Consider the following 22,969-nt stretch of genomic DNA (forward strand, 5'->3'; position numbering starts at 1 on the left):
GAAGGTGTTAGCGTTAGCATACATCATGTAGCTGAAGGTGTTAGCATGTTAGCATACATCATGTAGCTGAAGGTGTTAGCGTTAGCATACATCATGTAGCTGAAGGTGTTAGCATTAGCATACATCATGTAGCTGAAGGTGTTAGCATGTTAGCATACATCATGTAGCTGACGGTGTTAGCGTTAGCATACATCATGTAGCTGAAGGTGTTAGCGTTAGCATACATCATGTAGCTGAAGGTGTTAGCGTTAGCATGAATCATGTAGCTGAAGGTGTTAGCATGTTAGCATACATCATGTAGCTGAAGGTGTTAGCATGTTAGCATACATCATGTAGCTGAAGGTGTTAGCATGTTAGCATACATCATGTAGCTGAAGGTGTTAGCATGTTAGCATACATCATGTAGCTGAAGGTGTTAGCGTTAGCATACATCATGTAGCTGAAGGTGTTAGCGTTAGCATACATCATGTAGCTGAAGGTGTTAGCGTTAGCATACATCATGTGGCTGAAGGTGTTAGCGTTAGCATACATCATGTAGCTGAAGGTGTTAGCGTTAGCATACATCATGTAGCTGAAGGTGTTAGCGTTAGCATACATCATGTAGCTGAAGGTGTTAGCATGTTAGCATACATCATGTAGCTGAAGGTGTTAGCATGTTAGCATACATCATGTAGCTGAAGGTGTTAGCGTTAGCATACATCATGTAGCTGAAGGTGATAGCGTTAGCATGAATCATGTAGCTGAAGGTGTTAGCATGTTAGCATACATCATGTAGCTGAAGGTGTTAGCATGTTAGCATACATCATGTAGCTGAAGGTGTTAGCATGTTAGCATACATCATGTAGCTGAAGGTGCACCACGTTGTTCGGTCTCTAATCCGTTATTATTTTTTATTTTCTCCAAATAAAAACATTTTTCATGTTTTTACTGTTGTTAATTCAACGTTCAGAAGAAACAAATCGGAACCAAAGGTGTGAATGTATCTGTTTATTATGTCATCTCTGAGGGTGTGACAGGTGTGACAGGTGTGACAGGTTCTACAGTGGACACGGCATCACCTCCTGGACCTGGTTCTCCTGGACGTTCCCTGTGCCACAGAAATGCATCCTGGGAAACACAAAACAGTCAAGGAATCATCATCATCAGAAGAAGAAGAAGAAGAAGAAGAAGAAGCAGAAAAAGAAGAAGAAGAAGAAGAAGAAGAAAAAGCTGAAAAAGAAGAAGAAGAAAAAGCTGAAAAAGAAGAAGAAGCAGAAGAAGAAGAAGAAGAAGAAGAAAAAGAAGAAGAAGCAGAAGCAGAAGTCGTCAAAGTGTACTTCATTCCAGATGTTAGAACCTTCAAGAGCCAAACGTCTCGTGTCTGAAGAAAAGCTCGTTGTACTTGAAGTCCAACACTCACACGGTGCTGCCCCCTGCTGGACACTCACACGGTGCTGCCCCCTGCTGGACACTCACACGGTGCTGCCCCCTGCTGGACACCCACACGGTGCTGCCCCCTGCTGGACACTCACACGGTGCTGCCCCCTGCTGGACACTCACACAGTGCTGCCCCCTGCTGGACACTCACACGGTGCTGCCCCCTGCTGGACACTCACACAGTGCTGCCCCCTGCTGGACACCCACACAGTGCTGCCCCTTGCTGGACACTCACACGGTGCTGCCCCCTGCTGGACACCCACACGGTGCTGCCCCCTGCTGGACACTCACACGGTGCTGCCCCCTGCTGGACACTCACACGGTGCTGCCCCCTGCTGGACACCCACACAGTGCTGCCCCCTGCTGGACACCCACACAGTGCTGCCCCCTGCTGGACACTCACACAGACAAACCGGGGCTGGACTGATTATACTGGACAATAAAGAGTGTCAATCATGTAAAGGACATTCATGACGAGTTTCCTCCTGAGCGGATTCTGTCGCTGCAGAATCAGAATCAGTGGTCCTGGTCCTGGTCTGGTCCTGGTCCTGGTCCTGGTCCTGGTCTGGTCCTGGTCCTGGTCCTGGTCCTGGTCTGGTCCTGGTCCTGGTCCTGGTCCTGGTCCTGGTCTGGTCCTGGTCCTGGTCTGGTCCTGGTCCTGGTCCTGGTCCTGGTCCTGGTCCTGGTCCTGGTCCTGGTCCTGGTCTCGGTCCTGGTCTCGGTCCCGGTCCCGGTCTCGGTCCCGGTCTTCAGCTCATACTCACTTCTTCCCGTCCTTGCCTCTGAGCAGCTCCACGGTGGACGCTCCGTACTTCTCGTTCAGGAGGTTTGGGATGTGGTTGTTCCACCTGAAGCTGACCTCGCTCACTTCACCCACGTCCACCTCAGAGTGAAGGAACATCTCATAGCTCCAGCCAGACACCAGCGACCCACTGGGACAGAAGAGCCACAGAGTCCAGGTGTGTGTGTGTGTGTGTGTCTGTGTGTGTGTGTGTGTGTGTGTGTGTGTGTGTGTGTGTCTGTGTGTGTGTGTGTGTGTGTGTGTGTGTGTGTGTCTGTGTGTGTGTGAGTGTCTGTGTGTGTGTGTGTGTCTGTGTGTGTGTGAGTGTCTGTGTGTGTGTGTGTGTCTGTGTGTGTGTGTGTGTCTGTGTGTGTGTGTGTGTGTGTGTGTGTCTGTGTGTGTGTGTGTGTGTGTGTGTGTGTGTGAGTGTGTGTCTTACACATGCAGCTTGTGTTCTTCAGTTGTGTCTCTGTCCCCGGTCAGAGACACATACATGATTCCGGGGTTTGGCCACATTGGACCGTCCAGAGTCAGACGCAGGTGGAAACTGTAGCCTAAAACACAGAGGAACCTTTAGAACTCCCTGAAACACAGAGGGACCTTTAGAACTCCCTGAAACACAGAGGAACCTTTAGAACTCCCTGAAACACAGAGGAACCTTTAGTACTCCCTGAAACACAGAGGGACCTTTAGAACTCCCTAAAACACAGAGGGACCTTTAGAACTCCCTGAAACACAGAGGGACCTTTAGAACTCCCTGAAACACAGAGGAACCTTTAGTACTCCCTAAAACACAAAGGAACCTTTAGAACTCCCTGAAACACAGAGGGACCTTTAGAACTCCCTGAAACACAGAGGAACCTTTAGAACTCCCTGAAACACAGAGGAACCTTTAGAACTCCCTGAAACACAGAGGAACCTTTAGAACTCCCTGAAACACAGAGGAACCTTTAGAACTCCCTGAAACACAGAGGAACCTTTAGAACTCCCTAAAACACAGAGGAACCTTTAGAACTCCCTGAAACACAGAGGGACCTTTAGAACTCCCTGAAACACAGAGGAACCTTTAGAACTCCCTGAAACACAGAGGGACCTTTAGAACTCCCTGAAACACAGAGGAACCTTTAGAACTCCCTGAAACACAGAGGGACCTTTAGAACTCCCTGAAACACAGAGGAACCTTTAGAACTCCCTGAAACACAGAGGGACCTTTAGAACTCCCTGAAACACAGAGGGACCTTTAGAACTCCCTGAAACACAGAGGAACCTTTAGAACTCCCTGAAACACAGAGGAACCTTTAGAACTCCCTGAAACACAGAGGAACCTTTAGTACTCCCTGAAACACAGAGGAACCTTTAGAACTCCCTGAAACACAGAGGAACCTTTAGAACTCCCTGAAACACAGAGGAACCTTTAGAACTCCCTGAAACACAGAGGAACCTTTAGAACTCCCTGAAACACAGAGGAACCTTTAGAACTCCCTGAAACACAGAGGAACCTTTAGTACTCCCTGAAACACAGAGGAACCTTTAGAACTCCCTGAAACACAGAGGAACCTTTAGAACTCCCTGAAACACAGAGGAACCTTTAGAACTCCCTGAAACACAGAGGGACCTTTAGAACTCCCTGAAACACAGAGGAACCTTTAGAACTCCCTGAAACACAGAGGAACCTTTAGTACTCCCTGAAACACAGAGGAACCTTTAGAACTCCCTGAAACACAGAGGAACCTTTAGAACTCCCTGAAACACAGAGGAACCTTTAGAACTCCCTGAAACACAGAGGGACCTTTAGAACTCCCTGAAACACAGAGGGACCTTTAGAACTCCCTGAAACACAGAGGGACCTTTAGAACTCCCTGAAACACAGAGGAACCTTTAGTACTCCCTAAAACACAAAGGAACCTTTAGAACTCCCTGAAACACAGAGGGACCTTTAGAACTCCCTGAAACACAGAGGAACCTTTAGAACTCCCTGAAACACAGAGGAACCTTTAGAACTCCCTGAAACACAGAGGAACCTTTAGAACTCCCTGAAACACAGAGGAACCTTTAGAACTCCCTAAAACACAGAGGAACCTTTAGAACTCCCTGAAACACAGAGGGACCTTTAGAACTCCCTGAAACACAGAGGAACCTTTAGAACTCCCTGAAACACAGAGGGACCTTTAGAACTCCCTGAAACACAGAGGAACCTTTAGAACTCCCTGAAACACAGAGGAACCTTTAGAACTCCCTGAAACACAGAGGAACCTTTAGAACTCCCTGAAACACAGAGGGACCTTTAGAACTCCCTGAAACACAGAGGGACCTTTAGAACTCCCTGAAACACAGAGGAACCTTTAGAACTCCCTGAAACACAGAGGAACCTTTAGAACTCCCTGAAACACAGAGGAACCTTTAGTACTCCCTGAAACACAGAGGAACCTTTAGAACTCCCTGAAACACAGAGGAACCTTTAGAACTCCCTGAAACACAGAGGAACCTTTAGAACTCCCTGAAACACAGAGGAACCTTTAGAACTCCCTGAAACACAGAGGAACCTTTAGAACTCCCTGAAACACAGAGGAACCTTTAGTACTCCCTGAAACACAGAGGAACCTTTAGAACTCCCTGAAACACAGAGGAACCTTTAGAACTCCCTGAAACACAGAGGAACCTTTAGAACTCCCTGAAACACAGAGGGACCTTTAGAACTCCCTGAAACACAGAGGAACCTTTAGAACTCCCTAAAACACAGAGGGACCTTTAGAACTCCCTGAAACACAGAGGAACCTTTAGAACTCCCTGAAACACAGAGGAACCTTTAGAACTCCCTGAAACACAGAGGAACCTTTAGAACTCCCTGAAACACAGAGGAACCTTTAGAACTCCCTGAAACACAGAGGAACCTTTAGAACTCCCTGAAACACAGAGGAACCTTTAGTACTCCCTGAAACACAGAGGAACCTTTAGAACTCCCTGAAACACAGAGGAACCTTTAGAACTCCCTGAAACACAGAGGAACCTTTAGAACTCCCTGAAACACAGAGGGACCTTTAGAACTCCCTGAAACACAGAGGAACCTTTAGAACTCCCTAAAACACAGAGGGACCTTTAGAACTCCCTGAAACACAGAGGGACCTTTAGAACTCCCTGAAACACAGAGGAACCTTTAGTACTCCCTGAAACACAGAGGAACCTTTAGAACTCCCTGAAACACAGAGGAACCTTTAGAACTCCCTGAAACACAGAGGGGCCTTTAGAACTCCCTGAAACACAGAGGAACCATTAGAACTCCCTGAAACACAGAGGAACCTTTAGAACTCCCTGAAACACAGAGGAACCTTTAGAACTCCCTGAAACACAGAGGAACCTTTAGAACTCCCTGAAACACAGAGGAACCTTTAGAACTCCCTGAAACACAGAGGAACCTTTAGAACTCCCTGAAACACAGAGGAACCTTTAGAACTCCCTGAAACACAGAGGAACCTTTAGTACTCCCTGAAACACAGAGGAACCTTTAGAACTCCCTGAAACACAGAGGAACCTTTAGTACTCCCTGAAACACAGAGGAACCTTTAGAACTCCCTGAAACACAGAGGAACCTTTAGAACTCCCTGAAACACAGAGGAACCTTTAGAACTCCCTGAAACACAGAGGAACCTTTAGAACTCCCTGAAACACAGAGGAACCTTTAGTACCATGACGACACCACCCTCATCACCATGACGACACCACCCTCATCACCATGACGACACCACCCTCATCACCATGACGACACCACCCTCATCACCATGACGACACCACCCTCATCACCATGACGACACCACCCTCATCAAGAAGCTCCAGCAGAGGATGTACTTCCTGCAGCAGCTGAAGAAAGACATTCTGACAGTGGAGATGATGGAGCAGTTCTACACGGCCATCATTGAGTCCATCCTCTCCTCCTCCATCACTTCCTCCATCACCTCCTCCATCACCTCCTCCATCACCTCCTCCATCACTTCCTCCATCACCTCCTCCATCACCTCCTCCATCACCTCCTCCATCACCTCCTCCATCACCTCCTCCATCACCTCCTCCATCACCTCCTCCATCACCTCCTCCATCACCTCCTCCATCACCTCCTCCATCACCTCCTCCATCACCTCCTCCATCACCGTGTGGTACTCTGGAGCCACAGCCAGGGACAAATAGAGACTAGAGCGCTCTCTGCTGAGAAGTTGATCAGCTGCAGACTTCCATCTCTGCAGGAGGCCACTCCCCTCAGGCAGGAGGCCACTCCCCTCAGGCAGGAGGCCACTCCCCTCGGGCAGGAGGCCACTCCCCTCGGGCAGGAGGCCACTCCCCTCGGGCAGGAGGCCACTCCCCTCGGGCAGGAGGCTCCGGTCCACCTGGACCAGAACCTCCTGTCACAAGAACAGTTTGGACCTCTGCATCTTGCACACGCTGCACTGTCACTTCCTATTGCACAACTTAACTTTATGCCCTTTTCTTCATTATGTACATTTTAGGCCATTTTTGTTTTCAGTGTTCAATGTTTTGTTGTTTGTGTTGCATGAATCACCAGGACAAGTTCCTGTGTCTGTCAATTTTCTTTATCGACAAATGGCAATAAACCTTATTCTGATTCTGATTTACTCACGTCCATAAGGCGTGGCGTCCCCGGTCTTCAGGTAGTATTTCCCTCTGTCCGCCGGACTCTTGTACGAGTGGTGTCCCATCTGAGGACAGTGGTCTTCTTTGCAGGGGAAGCACTGGTCCTGAGACACAGACGATCGTTAGGATTCAGGACCATTTCAACAGAAGCTTCATGATCTTAGAGAAGGTTCTTCACGTCTTCAAAAGTCTCTTTGTCGGCGCAGGAGAAACCGATGAAGCCCTGAGGTCTGACCACGCTCTCTGTGTAGAACTCATGAGCCCGAGCGTGGTTACAGAAGTCGAACTTCACCAGTCCTGAAACACAAGAAGACCCACTCATGTCCCGCTTTAGTCCTGCTTCAGTCCTGGTTTAGTCCTGCTTTAGTCCTGCTTTAGTCCTGCTTCAGTCCTGCTTCAGTCCTGGTTTAGTCCTGCTTTAGTCCTGGTTTAGTCCTGGTTTAGTCCTGGTTTAGTCCTGGTTTAGTCCTGGCTTAGTCCTGCTTTAGTCCTGGTTTAGTCCTGGTTTAGTCCTGCTTTAGACCTGCTTTAGTCCTGGTTTAGTCCTGGTTTAGTCCTGCTTTAGACCTGTTTTAGTCCTGCTTTAGTCCTGGTTTAGTCCTGCTTTAGTCCTGGTTTAGTTGTGGTTTAGTACTGGTTTAGTCCTGGTTTAGTCCTGGTTTAGTCCTGCTTTAGACCTGCTTTAGTCGTGGTTTAGTCCTGGTTTAGTCCTGGTTTAGTCCTGGTTTTGTCCTGGTTTAGTCGTGGTTTAGTCCTGCTTTAGTCCTGGTTTAGTCTTGGTTTAGTCCTGGTTTAGTCCTGGTTTAGACCTGCTTTAGTCCTGGTTTAGTCCTGCTTTAGTCCTGCTTTAGTCCTGCTTTAGTCCTGGTTTAGTCGTTGTTTAGTCCTGGTTTAGTCTTGGTTTAGTCGTGGTTTAGTCCTGCTTTAGTCCTGGTTTAGTCCTGCTTTAGTCCTGCTTTAGTCCTGGTTTAGTCCTGGCTTAGTCCTGCTTTAGTCCTGGTTTAGTCCTGGTTTAGTCCTGCTTTAGACCTGCTTTAGTCCTGGTTTAGTCCTGGTTTAGTCCTGGCTTAGTCCTGCTTTAGTCCTGCTTTAGTCCTGCTTTAGTCCTGCTTTAGTCCTGGTTTAGTCCTGCTTTAGTCCTGGTTTAGTCGTGGTTTAGTACTGGTTTAGTCCTGGTTTAGTCCTGGTTTAGTCCTGCTTTAGACCTGCTTTAGTCCTGGTTTAGTCCTGCTTTAGTCCTGGTTTAGTCCTGCTTTAGTCCTGGTTTAGTCGTGGTTTAGTACTGGTTTAGTCCTGGTTTAGTCCTGGTTTAGTCGTGGTTTAGTCTTGGTTTAGTCGTGGTTTAGTCCTGGTTTAGTCCTGCTTTAGTCCTGGTTTAGTCCTGCTTTAGTCCTGGTTTAGTCGTGGTTTAGTCCTGGTTTAGTCCTGCTTTAGTCCTGGTTTAGTCCTGGTTTAGTCCTGGTTTGGTCCTGCTTTAGTCCTGCTTTAGACCTGCTTTAGTCCTGGTTTAGTCCTGGTTTAGTCCTGCTTTAGACCTGCTTTAGTCCTGGTTTAGTCCTGGTTTAGTCCTGCTTTTTGTCCTGGTTTAGTCCTGCTTTAGACCTGCTTTAGTTTTGTCCCGGTTTAGACCTGGTTCAGACCTGGTTTAGTCCTGGTTTAGTCCTGCTTTAGTCCTGCTTTAGTCCTGCTTTAGTTCTGGTTCAGACCTGGTTTAGTCCTGCTTTAGTCCTGCTTTAATCCTGGTTTAGTCCTGGTTTAGTCCTGCTTTAGTCCTGCTTTAGTCCTGCTTTAGTCCTGGTTTAGTCCTGGTTTAGACCTGGTTTAGTCCTGGTTTAGTCCTGGTTTAGTCCTGGTTTAGTCCTGCTTTAGTCCTGGTTTAGACCTGGTTTAGACCTGGTTTAGTCCTGGTTTAGTCCTGCTTTAGTCCTGGTTTAGTCCTGGTTTAGTCCTGGTTTAGTCCTGCTTTAGACCTGCTTTAGTTTAGTCCCGGTTTAGACCTGGTTCAGACCTGGTTTAGTCCTGGTTTAGTCCTGCTTTAGTCCTGCTTTAGTCCTGCTTTAATCCTGGTTTAGTCCTGCTTTAGTCCTGCTTTAGACCTGCTTTAGTCCTGCTTTAGTCCTGCTTTAGTCCTGCTTTAGTCCTGCTTTAGACCTGCTTTAGTCCTGCTTTAGTCCTGGTTTAGTCGTGGTTTAGTACTGGTTTAGACCTGGTTTAGTCGTGGTTTAGTACTGGTTTAGTCCTGCTTTAGTCCTGCTTTAGTCCTGGTTTAGTCCTGGTTTAGTCGTGGTTTAGTCCTGGTTTAGTCCTGGTTTAGTCCTGGTTTGGTCCTGCTTTAGTCCTGCTTTAGTCCTGGTTTAGTCCTGGTTTAGTCCTGCTTTAGTCCTGCTTTAGACCTGCTTTAGTCCTGGTTTAGTCCTGGTTTAGTCCTGGTTTAGTCCTGCTTTAGTCCTGGTTTAGTCCTGCTTTAGACCTGCTTTAGTTTTGTCCCGGTTTAGACCTGGTTCAGACCTGGTTTAGTCCTGGTTTAGTCCTGCTTTAGTCCTGGTTTAGTCCTGGTTTAGTCCTGGTTTAGTCCTGCTTTAGTCCTGCTTTAGACCTTCTTTAGTCCTGCTTTAGTCCCGCTTTAGTCCCGCTTTAGTCCCGCTTTAGTCCCGCTTTAGTCCCGCTTTAGTCCCGGTTTAGTCGTGGTTTAGTCGTGGTTTAGTCCTGCTTTAGTCCTGCTTTAGTCCCGCTTTAGTCCCGCTTTAGTCCCGCTTTAGTCCCGCTTTAGTCCCGCTTTAGACCTGCTTTAGTCCTGGTTTAGTCCTTCTTTAGTCCCGCTTTAGTCCCGCTTTAGTCCCGCTTTAGTCCCGGTTTAGTCCCGTTTTAGTCGTGGTTTAGTCCTGCTTTAGTCCTGCTTTAGACCTTCTTTAGTCCTGCTTTAGTCCCGGTTTAGTCCTGGTTTAGACCTGGTTTAGTCCCGCTTTAGTCCTGGTTTAGTCGTGGTTTAGTCGTGGTTTAGTCGTGGTTTAGTCCTGGTTTAGTCCTGCTTTAGTTCTGCTTTAGTCCTGCTTTAGTCCTGGTTTAGTCCTGGTTTAGTCCTGGTTTAGTCCTGCTTTAGTCCTGGTTTAGTCCTGCTTTAGACCTGCTTTAGTCCTGGTTTAGTCCTGCTTTAGTCCTGCTTTAGTCGTGGTTTAGTCCTTCTTTAGTCCTGCTTTAGTCCTGCTTTAGTCCTGCTTTAGTCCTGGTTTAGTCCTGCTTTAGACCTGCTTTAGTCCTGGTTTAGTCCTGCTTTAGTCCTGGTTTAGTCCTGGTTTAGACCTGGTTCAGACCTGGTTTAGTCCTGCTTTAGTCCTGCTTTAGTCCCGCTTTAGTCCCGGTTTAGTCCCGTTTTAGTCTTGGTTTAGTCCTGCTTTAGACCTGCTTTAGTTCTGCTTTAGTCCTGCTTTAGTCCTGGTTTAGTCCTGGTTTAGTCCTGGTTTAGTCCTGCTTTAGTCCTGGTTTAGTCCTGCTTTAGACCTGCTTTAGTCGTGGTTTAGTCCTGGTTTAGACCTGCTTTAGTCCTGCTTTAGTCCTGCTTTAGTCCTGGTTTAGTCCTGCTTTAGTCCTGGTTTAGTCGTGGTTTAGTACTGGTTTAGTCCTGGTTTAGTCCTGGTTTAGTCCTGCTTTAGACCTGCTTTAGTCCTGGTTTAGTCCCGCTTTAGTCCCGCTTTAGTCCCGGTTTAGTCGTGGTTTAGTCCTGGTTTAGTCCTGCTTTAGTCCTGCTTTAGACCTTCTTTAGTCCTGCTTTAGTCCCGGTTTAGTCCTGGTTTAGACCTGGTTTAGTCCCGCTTTAGTCCTGGTTTAGTCGTGGTTTAGTCCTGGTTTAGTCGTGGTTTAGTCCTGGTTTAGTCCTGCTTTAGTTCTGCTTTAGTCCTGCTTTAGTCCTGGTTTAGTCCTGGTTTAGTCCTGGTTTAGTCCTGCTTTAGTCCTGGTTTAGTCCTGCTTTAGACCTGCTTTAGTCCTGGTTTAGTCCTGCTTTAGTCCTGCTTTAGTCGTGGTTTAGTCCTTCTTTAGTCCTGCTTTAGTCCTGGTTTAGTCCTGCTTTAGTCCTGCTTTAGTCCTGGTTTAGTCCTGCTTTAGACCTGCTTTAGTCCTGGTTTAGTCCTGCTTTAGTCCTGGTTTAGTCCTGGTTTAGACCTGGTTCAGACCTGGTTTAGTCCTGCTTTAGTTCTGCTTTAGTCCTGCTTTAGTCCTGGTTTAGTCCTGGTTTAGTCCTGGTTTAGTCCTGCTTTAGTCCTGGTTTAGTCCTGCTTTAGACCTGCTTTAGTCCTGGTTTAGTCCTGCTTTAGTCCTGCTTTAGTCGTGGTTTAGTCCTTCTTTAGTCCTGCTTTAGTCCTGGTTTAGTCCTGCTTTAGTCCCGTTTTAGTCTTGGTTTAGTCCTGCTTTAGACCTGCTTTAGTTCTGCTTTAGTCCTGCTTTAGTCCTGGTTTAGTCCTGGTTTAGTCCTGGTTTAGTCCTGCTTTAGTCCTGGTTTAGTCCTGCTTTAGACCTGCTTTAGTCGTGGTTTAGTCCTGGTTTAGACCTGCTTTAGTCCTGCTTTAGTCCTGCTTTAGTCCTGGTTTAGTCCTGCTTTAGTCCTGGTTTAGTCGTGGTTTAGTACTGGTTTAGTCCTGGTTTAGTCCTGGTTTAGTCCTGCTTTAGACCTGCTTTAGTCCTGGTTTAGTCCTGCTTTAGTCCTGGTTTAGTCCTGCTTTAGTCCTGGTTTAGTCGTGGTTTAGTCCTGGTTTAGTCCTGGTTTAGACCTGCTTTAGTCCTGGTTTAGTCCTGGTTTAGTCTTGGTTTAGTCGTGGTTTAGTCCTGGTTTAGTCCTGGTTTAGTCCTGCTTTAGACCTGCTTTAGTCCTGGTTTAGTCCTGGTTTAGTCCTGGTTTAGACCTGCTTTAGTCCTGGTTTAGTCCTGGTTTAGTCTTGGTTTAGTCGTGGTTTAGTCCTGGTTTAGTCCTGGTTTAGTCCTGCTTTAGTCCTGCTTTAGACCTGCTTTAGTCCTGCTTTAGTCCTGGTTTAGTCCTGGTTTAGTCCTGCTTTAGACCTGCTTTAGTCCTGGTTTAGTCCTGGTTTAGTCCTGGTTTAGTCTTGGTTTAGTCGTGGTTTAGTCCTGCTTTAGTCCTGGTTTAGTCCTGGTTTAGTCCTGGTTTAGTCCTGCTTTAGACCTGCTTTAGTCCTGGTTTAGTCCTGCTTTAGTCCTGCTTTAGTCCTGCTTTAGTCCTGGTTTAGTCCTGGTTTAGTCCTGCTTTAGTCCTGGTTTAGTCCTGGTTTAGTCCTGGTTTAGTCCTGCTTTAGTCCTGCTTTAGACCTTCTTTAGTCCTGCTTTAGTCCTGCTTTAGTCCTGCTTTAGTCCTGGTTTAGTCCTGGTTTAGTCCTGCTTTAGACCTGCTTTAGTCCTGGTTTAGTCCTGCTTTAGTCCTGGTTTAGTCCTGGTTTAGTCCTGGTTTAGTCTTGCTTTAGTCCTGCTTTAGACCTGCTTTAGTCCTGCTTTAGTCCTGCTTTAGTCCTGCTTTAGTCCTGCTTTAGTCCTGCTTTAGTCCCGCTTTAGTCCCGGTTTAGTCCTGCTTTAGTCCTGGTTTAGTCCTGGTTTAGTCCTGGTTTAGTCCTGGTTTAGTCCTGGTTTAGTCCTGGTTTAGTCCTGCTTTAGTCCTGCTTTAGTCCTGCTTTAGTCCTGGTTTAGTCCTGGTTTAGTCCTGGTTTAGTCCTGCTTTAGTCCTGCTTTAGTCCTGCTTTAGACCTGGTTTAGTCCTGCTTTAGTCCTGCTTTAGACCTGCTTTAGACCTGCTTTAGTCCTGGTTTAGTCCTGCTTTAGTCCTGCTTTAGTCCTGCTTTAGTCCTGCTTTAGTCCTGGTTTAGTCCTGGTTTAGACCTGGTTTAGTCCTGGTTTAGTCCTGGTTTAGTCCTGGTTTAGTCCTGCTTTAGTCCTGGTTTAGACCTGGTTTAGACCTGGTTTAGTCCTGGTTTAGTCCTGCTTTAGTCCTGGTTTAGTCCTGGTTTAGTCCTGGTTTAGTCCTGCTTTAGACCTGCTTTAGTTTAGTCCCGGTTTAGACCTGGTTCAGACCTGGTTTAGTCCTGGTTTAGTCCTGCTTTAGTCCTGCTTTAGTCCTGCTTTAATCCTGGTTTAGTCCTGCTTTAGTCCTGCTTTAGACCTGCTTTAGTCCTGCTTTAGTCCTGCTTTAGTCCTGCTTTAGTCCTGCTTTAGACCTGCTTTAGTCCTGCTTTAGTCCTGGTTTAGTCGTGGTTTAGTACTGGTTTAGACCTGGTTTAGTCGTGGTTTAGTACTGGTTTAGTCCTGCTTTAGTCCTGCTTTAGTCCTGGTTTAGTCCTGGTTTAGTCGTGGTTTAGTCCTGGTTTAGTCCTGGTTTAGTCCTGGTTTGGTCCTGCTTTAGTCCTGCTTTAGTCCTGGTTTAGTCCTGGTTTAGTCCTGCTTTAGTCCTGCTTTAGACCTGCTTTAGTCCTGGTTTAGTCCTGGTTTAGTCCTGGTTTAGTCCTGCTTTAGTCCTGGTTTAGTCCTGCTTTAGACCTGCTTTAGTTTTGTCCCGGTTTAGACCTGGTTCAGACCTGGTTTAGTCCTGGTTTAGTCCTGCTTTAGTCCTGGTTTAGTCCTGGTTTAGTCCTGGTTTAGTCCTGCTTTAGTCCTGCTTTAGACCTTCTTTAGTCCTGCTTTAGTCCCGCTTTAGTCCCGCTTTAGTCCCGCTTTAGTCCCGCTTTAGTCCCGCTTTAGTCCCGGTTTAGTCGTGGTTTAGTCGTGGTTTAGTCCTGCTTTAGTCCTGCTTTAGTCCCGCTTTAGTCCCGCTTTAGTCCCGCTTTAGTCCCGCTTTAGTCCCGCTTTAGACCTGCTTTAGTCCTGGTTTAGTCCTTCTTTAGTCCCGCTTTAGTCCCGCTTTAGTCCCGCTTTAGTCCCGGTTTAGTCCCGTTTTAGTCGTGGTTTAGTCCTGCTTTAGTCCTGCTTTAGACCTTCTTTAGTCCTGCTTTAGTCCCGGTTTAGTCCTGGTTTAGACCTGGTTTAGTCCCGCTTTAGTCCTGGTTTAGTCGTGGTTTAGTCGTGGTTTAGTCGTGGTTTAGTCCTGGTTTAGTCCTGCTTTAGTTCTGCTTTAGTCCTGCTTTAGTCCTGGTTTAGTCCTGGTTTAGTCCTGGTTTAGTCCTGCTTTAGTCCTGGTTTAGTCCTGCTTTAGACCTGCTTTAGTCCTGGTTTAGTCCTGCTTTAGTCCTGCTTTAGTCGTGGTTTAGTCCTTCTTTAGTCCTGCTTTAGTCCTGCTTTAGTCCTGCTTTAGTCCTGGTTTAGTCCTGCTTTAGACCTGCTTTAGTCCTGGTTTAGTCCTGCTTTAGTCCTGGTTTAGTCCTGGTTTAGACCTGGTTCAGACCTGGTTTAGTCCTGCTTTAGTCCTGCTTTAGTCCCGCTTTAGTCCCGGTTTAGTCCCGTTTTAGTCTTGGTTTAGTCCTGCTTTAGACCTGCTTTAGTTCTGCTTTAGTCCTGCTTTAGTCCTGGTTTAGTCCTGGTTTAGTCCTGGTTTAGTCCTGCTTTAGTCCTGGTTTAGTCCTGCTTTAGACCTGCTTTAGTCGTGGTTTAGTCCTGGTTTAGACCTGCTTTAGTCCTGCTTTAGTCCTGCTTTAGTCCTGGTTTAGTCCTGCTTTAGTCCTGGTTTAGTCGTGGTTTAGTACTGGTTTAGTCCTGGTTTAGTCCTGGTTTAGTCCTGCTTTAGACCTGCTTTAGTCCTGGTTTAGTCCCGCTTTAGTCCCGCTTTAGTCCCGGTTTAGTCGTGGTTTAGTCCTGGTTTAGTCCTGCTTTAGTCCTGCTTTAGACCTTCTTTAGTCCTGCTTTAGTCCCGGTTTAGTCCTGGTTTAGACCTGGTTTAGTCCCGCTTTAGTCCTGGTTTAGTCGTGGTTTAGTCCTGGTTTAGTCGTGGTTTAGTCCTGGTTTAGTCCTGCTTTAGTTCTGCTTTAGTCCTGCTTTAGTCCTGGTTTAGTCCTGGTTTAGTCCTGGTTTAGTCCTGCTTTAGTCCTGGTTTAGTCCTGCTTTAGACCTGCTTTAGTCCTGGTTTAGTCCTGCTTTAGTCCTGCTTTAGTCGTGGTTTAGTCCTTCTTTAGTCCTGCTTTAGTCCTGGTTTAGTCCTGCTTTAGTCCTGCTTTAGTCCTGGTTTAGTCCTGCTTTAGACCTGCTTTAGTCCTGGTTTAGTCCTGCTTTAGTCCTGGTTTAGTCCTGGTTTAGACCTGGTTCAGACCTGGTTTAGTCCTGCTTTAGTTCTGCTTTAGTCCTGCTTTAGTCCTGGTTTAGTCCTGGTTTAGTCCTGGTTTAGTCCTGCTTTAGTCCTGGTTTAGTCCTGCTTTAGACCTGCTTTAGTCCTGGTTTAGTCCTGCTTTAGTCCTGCTTTAGTCGTGGTTTAGTCCTTCTTTAGTCCTGCTTTAGTCCTGGTTTAGTCCTGCTTTAGTCCCGTTTTAGTCTTGGTTTAGTCCTGCTTTAGACCTGCTTTAGTTCTGCTTTAGTCCTGCTTTAGTCCTGGTTTAGTCCTGGTTTAGTCCTGGTTTAGTCCTGCTTTAGTCCTGGTTTAGTCCTGCTTTAGACCTGCTTTAGTCGTGGTTTAGTCCTGGTTTAGACCTGCTTTAGTCCCGTTTTAGTCTTGGTTTAGTCCTGCTTTAGACCTGCTTTAGTTCTGCTTTAGTCCTGCTTTAGTCCTGGTTTAGTCCTGGTTTAGTCCTGGTTTAGTCCTGCTTTAGTCCTGGTTTAGTCCTGCTTTAGTCCTGCTTTAGTCCTGGTTTAGTCCTGGTTTAGTCCTGGTTTAGTCGTGGTTTAGTACTGGTTTAGTCCTGGTTTAGTCCTGGTTTAGTCCTGCTTTAGACCTGCTTTAGTCCTGGTTTAGTCCTGCTTTAGTCCTGGTTTAGTCCTGCTTTAGTCCTGGTTTAGTCGTGGTTTAGTACTGGTTTAGTCCTGGTTTAGACCTGCTTTAGTCCTGGTTTAGTCCTGGTTTAGTCTTGGTTTAGTCGTGGTTTAGTCCTGGTTTAGTCCTGGTTTAGTCCTGCTTTAGTCCTGCTTTAGACCTGCTTTAGTCCTGCTTTAGTCCTGGTTTAGTCCTGGTTTAGTCCTGCTTTAGACCTGCTTTAGTCCTGGTTTAGTCCTGGTTTAGTCCTGGTTTAGTCTTGGTTTAGTCGTGGTTTAGTCCTGCTTTAGTCCTGGTTTAGTCCTGGTTTAGTCCTGGTTTAGTCCTGCTTTAGACCTGCTTTAGTCCTGGTTTAGTCCTGCTTTAGTCCTGCTTTAGTCCTGCTTTAGTCCTGGTTTAGTCCTGGTTTAGTCCTGCTTTAGTCCTGGTTTAGTCCTGGTTTAGTCCTGGTTTAGTCCTGCTTTAGTCCTGCTTTAGACCTTCTTTAGTCCTGCTTTAGTCCTGCTTTAGTCCTGCTTTAGTCCTGGTTTAGTCCTGGTTTAGTCCTGCTTTAGACCTGCTTTAGTCCTGGTTTAGTCCTGCTTTAGTCCTGGTTTAGTCCTGGTTTAGTCCTGGTTTAGTCTTGCTTTAGTCCTGCTTTAGACCTGCTTTAGTCCTGCTTTAGTCCTGCTTTAGTCCTGCTTTAGTCCTGCTTTAGTCCTGCTTTAGTCCCGCTTTAGTCCCGGTTTAGTCCTGCTTTAGTCCTGGTTTAGTCCTGGTTTAGTCCTGGTTTAGTCCTGGTTTAGTCCTGGTTTAGTCCTGGTTTAGTCCTGGTTTAGTCCTGCTTTAGTCCTGCTTTAGTCCTGCTTTAGTCCTGGTTTAGTCCTGGTTTAGTCCTGGTTTAGTCCTGCTTTAGTCCTGCTTTAGTCCTGCTTTAGACCTGGTTTAGTCCTGCTTTAGTCCTGCTTTAGACCTGCTTTAGACCTGCTTTAGTCCTGGTTTAGTCCTGCTTTAGTCCTGCTTTAGTCGTGGTTTAGTCCTTCTTTAGTCCTGCTTTAGTCCTGCTTTAGTCCTGCTTTAGACCTGCTTTAGTCCTGCTTTAGTCCCGCTTTAGTCCCGCTTTAGTCCCGCTTTAGTCCTGCTTTAGTCCTGCTTTAGACCTGCTTTAGTCCTGCTTTAGTCCTGGTTTAGTCCTGGTTTAGACCTGCTTTAGTCCTGCTTTAGTCCTGCTTTAGTCCCGCTTTAGTCCCGCTTTAGTCCCGCTTTAGTCCCGCTTTAGTCCTGCTTTAGACCTGCTTTAGTCCTGGTTTAGTCCTGGTTTAGTCCTGGTTTAGTCTTGGTTTAGTCCTGGTTTAGTCCTGGTTTAGTCCTGGTTTAGTCCTGCTTTAGACCTGCTTTAGTCCTGGTTTAGTCCTGCTTTAGACCTGGTTTAGTCCTGCTTTAGACCTGCTTTAGTCCTGGTTTAGTCCTGGTTTAGTCCTGGTTTAGTCTTGGTTTAGTCCTGGTTTAGTCCTGGTTTAGTCCTGGTTTAGTCCTGCTTTAGACCTGCTTTAGTCCTGGTTTAGTCCTGCTTTAGTCCTGCTTTAGTCCTGGTTTAGTCCTGCTTTAGTCCTGGTTTAGTCCTGGTTTAGTCCTGGTTTAGTCCTGCTTTAGTCCTGCTTTAGACCTGCTTTAGTCCTGGTTTAGTCCTGCTTTAGTCCTGCTTTAGTCCTGCTTTAGTCCTGCTTTAGTCCTGGTTTAGTCCTGGTTTAGTCCTGCTTTAGTCCTGGTTTAGTCCTGGTTTAGTCCTGGTTTAGTCCTGCTTTAGTCCTGCTTTAGACCTTCTTTAGTCCTGCTTTAGTCCTGCTTTAGTCCTGCTTTAGTCCTGGTTTAGTCCTGGTTTAGTCCTGCTTTAGACCTGCTTTAGTCCTGGTTTAGTCCTGCTTTAGTCCTGGTTTAGTCCTGCTTTAGTCCTGCTTTAGACCTGCTTTAGTCCTGCTTTAGTCCTGCTTTAGTCCTGCTTTAGTCCCGCTTTAGTCCTGCTTTAGTCCTGGTTTAGTCCTGGTTTAGTCCTGGTTTAGTCCTGGTTTAGTCCTGCTTTAGTTCTGCTTTAGTCCTGCTTTAGTCCTGGTTTAGTCATGGTTTAGTCCTGGTTTAGTCCTGCTTTAGTCCTGCTTTAGTCCTGCTTTAGACCTGGTTTAGTCCTGCTTTAGTCCTGGTTTAGTCCTGCTTTAGTCCTGCTTTAGTCGTGGTTTAGTCCTTCTTTAGTCCTGCTTTAGTCCTGCTTTAGTCCTGGTTTAGTCCTGCTTTAGACCTGCTTTAGTCCTGCTTTAGTCCTGCTTTAGTCCCGCTTTAGTCCCGGTTTAGTCCCGTTTTAGTCGTGGTTTAGTCCTGGTTTAGTCGTGGTTTAGTCCTGGTTTAGTCCTGGTTTAGTCCTGGTTTAGTCCTGCTTTAGTCCTGCTTTAGACCTTCTTTAGTCCTGCTTTAGTCCTGCTTTAGTCCTGCTTTAGTCCTGCTTTAGTCCCGGTTTAGTCCTGGTTTAGTCCTGGTTTAGTCCTGGTTCAGACCTGGTTTAGTCCCGCTTTAGTCCTGGTTTAGTCGTGGTTTAGTCCTGCTTTAGTTCTGCTTTAGTCCTGCTTTAGTCCTGGTTTAGTCGTGGTTTAGTCCTGCTTTAGTTCTGCTTTAGTCCTGCTTTAGTCCTGGTTTAGTCCTGGTTTAGTCCTGGTTTAGTCCTGGTTTAGTCCTGCTTTAGACCTGCTTTAGTCCTGGTTTAGTCCTGCTTTAGTCCTGCTTTAGTCCTGGTTTAGTCCTGCTTTAGTCCTGGTTTAGTCCTGCTTTAGTCCTGCTTTAGTCCTGCTTTAGTCCTGGTTTAGTCCTGCTTTAGACCTGCTTTAGACCTGCTTTAGTCCTGGTTTAGTCCTGCTTTAGACCTGCTTTAGTCCTGCTTTAGTCGTGGTTTAGTCCTTCTTTAGTCCTGGTTTAGACCTGGTTCAGACCTGGTTTAGTCCTGGTTTAGTCGTGGTTTAGTCCTGCTTTAGTCCCGCTTTAGTCCCGCTTTAGTCCCGCTTTAGTCCCGCTTTAGTCCCGCTTTAGTCGTGGTTTAGTCCTGGTTTAGTCCTGGTTTAGTCCTGCTTTAGTCCCGGTTTAGTCCCGTTTTAGTCGTGGTTTAGTCGTGGTTTAGTCCTGGTTTAGTCCTGCTTTAGTCCTGGTTTAGTCGTGGTTTAGTCCTGCTTTAGTCCTGCTTTAGTCCCGCTTTAGTCCCGCTTTAGTCCCGGTTTAGTCCCGTTTTAGTCGTGGTTTAGTCCTGGTTTAGTCGTGGTTTAGTCCTGGTTTAGTCCTGGTTTAGACCTTCTTTAGTCCTGCTTTAGTCCTGCTTTAGTCCTGCTTTAGTCCTGCTTTAGTCCTGCTTTAGTCCTGCTTTAGTCCTGCTTTAGTCCCGGTTTAGTCCTGGTTTAGACCTGGTTCAAACCTGGTTTAGTCCCGCTTTAGTCCTGGTTTAGTCCCGCTTTAGTCCTGGTTTAGTCGTGGTTTAGTCCTGGTTTAGTCCTGCTTTAGTTCTGCTTTAGTCCTGCTTTAGTCCTGGTTTAGTCCTGGTTTAGTCCTGGTTTAGTCCTGCTATAGTCCTGGTTTAGTCCTGCTTTAGACCTGCTTTAGTCCTGGTTTAGTCCTGCTTTAGTCCTGCTTTAGTCGTGGTTTAGTCCTTCTTTAGTCCTGCTTTAGTCCTGGTTTAGTCCTGCTTTAGACCTGCTTTAGTCCTGGTTTAGTCCTGCTTTAGACCTGCTTTAGTCCTGCTTTAGTCCCGCTTTAGTCCCGCTTTAGTCCCGCTTTAGTCCCGCTTTAGTCCCGCTTTAGTCCCGGTTTAGTCCCGTTTTAGTCTTGGTTTAGTCCTGGTTTAGTCCTGGTTTAGTCCTGCTTTAGTCCCGCTTTAGTCCCGCTTTAGTCCCGCTTTAGTCCCGTTTTAGTCTTGGTTTAGTCCTGGTTTAGTCCTGGTTTAGTCCTGCTTTAGTCCCGCTTTAGTCCCGCTTTAGTCCCGCTTTAGTCCCGCTTTAGTCCCGGTTTAGTCCTGGTTTAGTCCTGGTTTAGTCCTGGTTTAGGCCTGGTTCAGACCTGGTTTAGTCCTGCTTTAGTCCTGCTTTAGTCCTGCTTTAGTCCCGCTTTAGTCCTGGTTTAGTCCTGGTTTAGTCCTGCTTTAGTCCCGCTTTAGTCCCGCTTTAGTCCCGCTTTAGTCCCGTTTTAGTCTTGGTTTAGTCCCGCTTTAGTCCCGCTTTAGTCCCGCTTTAGTCCCGCTTTAGTCCTGCTTTAGTCCTGCTTTAGTCCCGCTTTAGTCCCGCTTTAGTCCTGCTTTAGTCCCGCTTTAGTCCCGCTTTAGTCCCGCTTTAGTCCCGCTTTAGTCCCGCTTTAGTCCCGCTTTAGTCCTGCTTTAGTCCTGCTTTAGTCCTGCTTTAGTCCCGCTTTAGTCCTGCTTTAGTCCTGCTTTAGTCCCGCTTTAGTCCCGCTTTAGTCCTGCTTTAGTCCTGCTTTAGTCCCGCTTTAGTCCCGCTTTAGTCCTGCTTTAGTCCCGCTTTAGTCCCGCTTTAGTCCCGCTTTAGTCCTGCTTTAGTCCTGCTTTAGTCCTGCTTTAGTCCCGCTTTAGTCCCGCTTTAGTCCCGCTTTAGTCCTGCTTTAGTCCTGCTTTAGTCCCGCTTTAGTCCCGCTTTAGTCCTGCTTTAGTCCTGCTTTAGTCCCGCTTTAGTCCCGCTTTAGTCCTGCTTTAGTCCTGCTTTAGTCCTGCTTTAGTCCCGCTTTAGTCCTGTTTTAGTCCTGCTTTAGTCCCGCTTTAGTCCCGCTTTAGTCCCGCTTTAGTCCTGCTTTAGTCCCGCTTTAGTCCCGCTTTAGTCCCGCTTTAGTCCTGCTTTAGTCCCGCTTTAGTCCCGCTTTAGTCCCGCTTTAGTCCTGCTTTAGTCCTGCTTTAGTCCCGCTTTAGTCCCGCTTTAGTCCCGCTTTAGTCCTGCTTTAGTCCTGCTTTAGTCCCGCTTTAGTCCCGCTTTAGTCCCGCTTTAGTCCTGCTTTAGTCCTGCTTTAGTCCCGCTTTAGTCCCGCTTTAGTCCCGCTTTAGTCCTGCTTTAGTCCTGCTTTAGTCCTGCTTTAGTCCTGCTTTAGTCCTGCTTTAGTCCCGGTTTAGTCCCGCTTTAGTCCTGGTTTAGTCCTGGTTTAGTCCTGCTTTAGTCCTGGTTTAGTCCTGCTTTAGACCTGCTTTAGTCCTGGTTTAGTCCTGGTTTAGTCCTGGTTTAGTCCTGGTTTAGTCGTGGTTTAGTCCTGGTTTAGTCCTGCTTTAGTCCTGCTTTAGTCCTGGTTTAGTCCTGCTTTAGACCTGCTTTAGTCCTGGTTTAGTCCTGGTTTAGTCCTGGTTTAGTCCTGCTTTAGTCCTGGTTTAGTCCTGCTTTAGACCTGCTTTAGTCCTGGTTTAGTCCTGCTTTAGTCCCGTTTTAGTCTTGGTTTAGTCCTGGTTTAGTCCTGGTTTAGTCCTGGTTTAGTCCCGCTTTAGTCCCGCTTTAGTCCCGCTTTAGTCCCGCTTTAGTCCCGGTTTAGTCCCGTTTTAGTCCTGGTTTAGTCCTGGTTTAGTCCCGCTTTAGTCCCGCTTTAGTCCCGCTTTAGTCCCGCTTTAGTCCTGCTTTAGTCCCGCTTTAGTCCCGCTTTAGTCCTGCTTTAGTCCTGCTTTAGTCCCGCTTTAGTCCCGCTTTAGTCCCGCTTTAGTCCTGGTTTAGTCCTGGTTTAGTCCTGGTTTAGACCTGGTTCAGACCTGGTTTAGTCGTGGTTTAGTCGTGGTTTAGTCCTGCTTTAGTCCTGCTTTAGTCCCGCTTTAGTCCCGCTTTAGTCCCGCTTTAGTCCCGCTTTAGTCCCGGTTTAGTCCCGTTTTAGTCCTGGTTTAGTCCTGGTTTAGTCCTGGTTTAGTCCTGGTTTAGTCCTGGTTTAGTCCTGCTTTAGTCCTGCTTTAGACCTTCTTTAGTCCTGCTTTAGTCCTGCTTTAGTCCTGCTTTAGTCCCGGTTTAGTCCTGGTTTAGACCTGCTTTAGTTCTGCTTTAGTCCTGCTTTAGTCCTGGTTTAGTCCTGGTTTAGTCCTGGTTTAGTCCTGCTTTAGTCCTGGTTTAGTCCTGCTTTAGACCTGCTTTAGTCCTGGTTTAGTCCTGCTTTAGTCCTGCTTTAGTCCTGCTTTAGTCCTGGTTTAGTCCTGCTTTAGTCCTGCTTTAGTCCTGGTTTAGTCCTGCTTTAGACCTGCTTTAGTCCTGGTTTAGTCCTGCTTTAGTCCTGGTTTAGTCCAGCTTTAGTCCTGCTTTAGTCCAGCTTTAGTCCCGCTTTAGTCCCGCTTTAGTCCCGGTTTAGTCCCGTTTTAGTCTTGGTTTAGTCCTGCTTTAGACCTGCTTTAGTCCTGGTTTAGTCCTGCTTTAGTCGTGGTTTAGTCCTTCTTTAGTCCTGCTTTAGTCCTGGTTTAGTCCTGCTTTAGACCTGCTTTAGTCCTGGTTTAGTCCTGCTTTAGACCTGCTTTAGTCCTGCTTTAGTCCTGGTTTAGTCCTGGTTTAGACCTGGTTCAGACCTGGTTTAGTCCTGGTTTAGTCCCGCTTTAGTCCCGCTTTAGTCCCGCTTTAGTCCCGCTTTAGTCCCGCTTTAGTCCCGCTTTAGTCCTGCTTTAGTCCCGTTTTAGTCCTGGTTTAGTCCTGGTTTAGTCCTGGTTTAGTCCTGGTTTAGTCCTGCTTTAGTCCTGCTTTAGACCTTCTTTAGTCCTGCTTTAGTCCTGCTTTAGTCCTGCTTTAGTCCTGCTTTAGTCCTGGTTTAGTCCTGCTTTAGTTCTGCTTTAGTCCTGCTTTAGTCATGGTTTAGTCCTGGTTTAGTCCCGCTTTAGTCCTGGTTTAGTCGTGGTTTAGTCCTGGTTTAGTCCTGCTTTAGTTCTGCTTTAGTCCTGCTTTAGTCATGGTTTAGTCCTGGTTTAGTCCTGGTTTAGTCCTGCTTTAGTCCTGGTTTAGTCCTGCTTTAGACCTGCTTTAGTCCTGGTTTAGTCCTGCTTTAGTCCTGATTTAGTCCTGGTTTAGTCCTGCTTTAGACCTGCTTTAGTCCTGGTTTAGTCCTGGTTTAGTCCTGCTTTAGTCCTTCTTTAGTCCTGCTTTAGTCCTGGTTTAGTCCTGCTTTAGTCCTGCTTTAGTCCTGGTTTAGTCCTGCTTTAGACCTGCTTTAGTCCTGGTTTAGTCCTGGTTTAGTCCTGGTTTAGACCTGGTTCAGACCTGGTTTAGTCGTGGTTTAGTCGTGGTTTAGTCCTGTTT

The 22,969-nt window shown here is 46.9% G+C and overlaps 1 protein-coding gene across 1 annotated transcript in view; it reads right to left on the reverse strand.

The window, feature by feature from the left end:
* Positions 1 to 1,011: 1,011 nt before the first annotated feature.
* Positions 1,012 to 22,969, reverse strand: part of LOC140350910 (inactive pancreatic lipase-related protein 1-like) — a 45,297-nt gene continuing 23,339 nt past the window's right edge. Inside the window, exons 6-10 of the mRNA XM_072436488.1 lie at positions 7,017 to 7,132; positions 6,825 to 6,942; positions 2,637 to 2,751; positions 2,181 to 2,348; positions 1,012 to 1,107 (exon numbers count right to left, since the gene is read on the reverse strand). Coding sequence (XP_072292589.1) covers positions 1,038 to 1,107; positions 2,181 to 2,348; positions 2,637 to 2,751; positions 6,825 to 6,942; positions 7,017 to 7,132 — 587 coding nt within the window. The 3' untranslated portion in view covers positions 1,012 to 1,037. The remainder of the gene's footprint in view (positions 1,108 to 2,180; positions 2,349 to 2,636; positions 2,752 to 6,824; positions 6,943 to 7,016; positions 7,133 to 22,969) is intronic.

Source organism: Eucyclogobius newberryi, unplaced genomic scaffold (genome assembly GCF_026437365.1).
Source record: "Eucyclogobius newberryi isolate DKJ021-1_F unplaced genomic scaffold, fEucNew1.0.hap1 SCAF_8, whole genome shotgun sequence".
Lineage (NCBI taxonomy): Eukaryota > Metazoa > Chordata > Actinopteri > Gobiiformes > Gobiidae > Eucyclogobius > Eucyclogobius newberryi.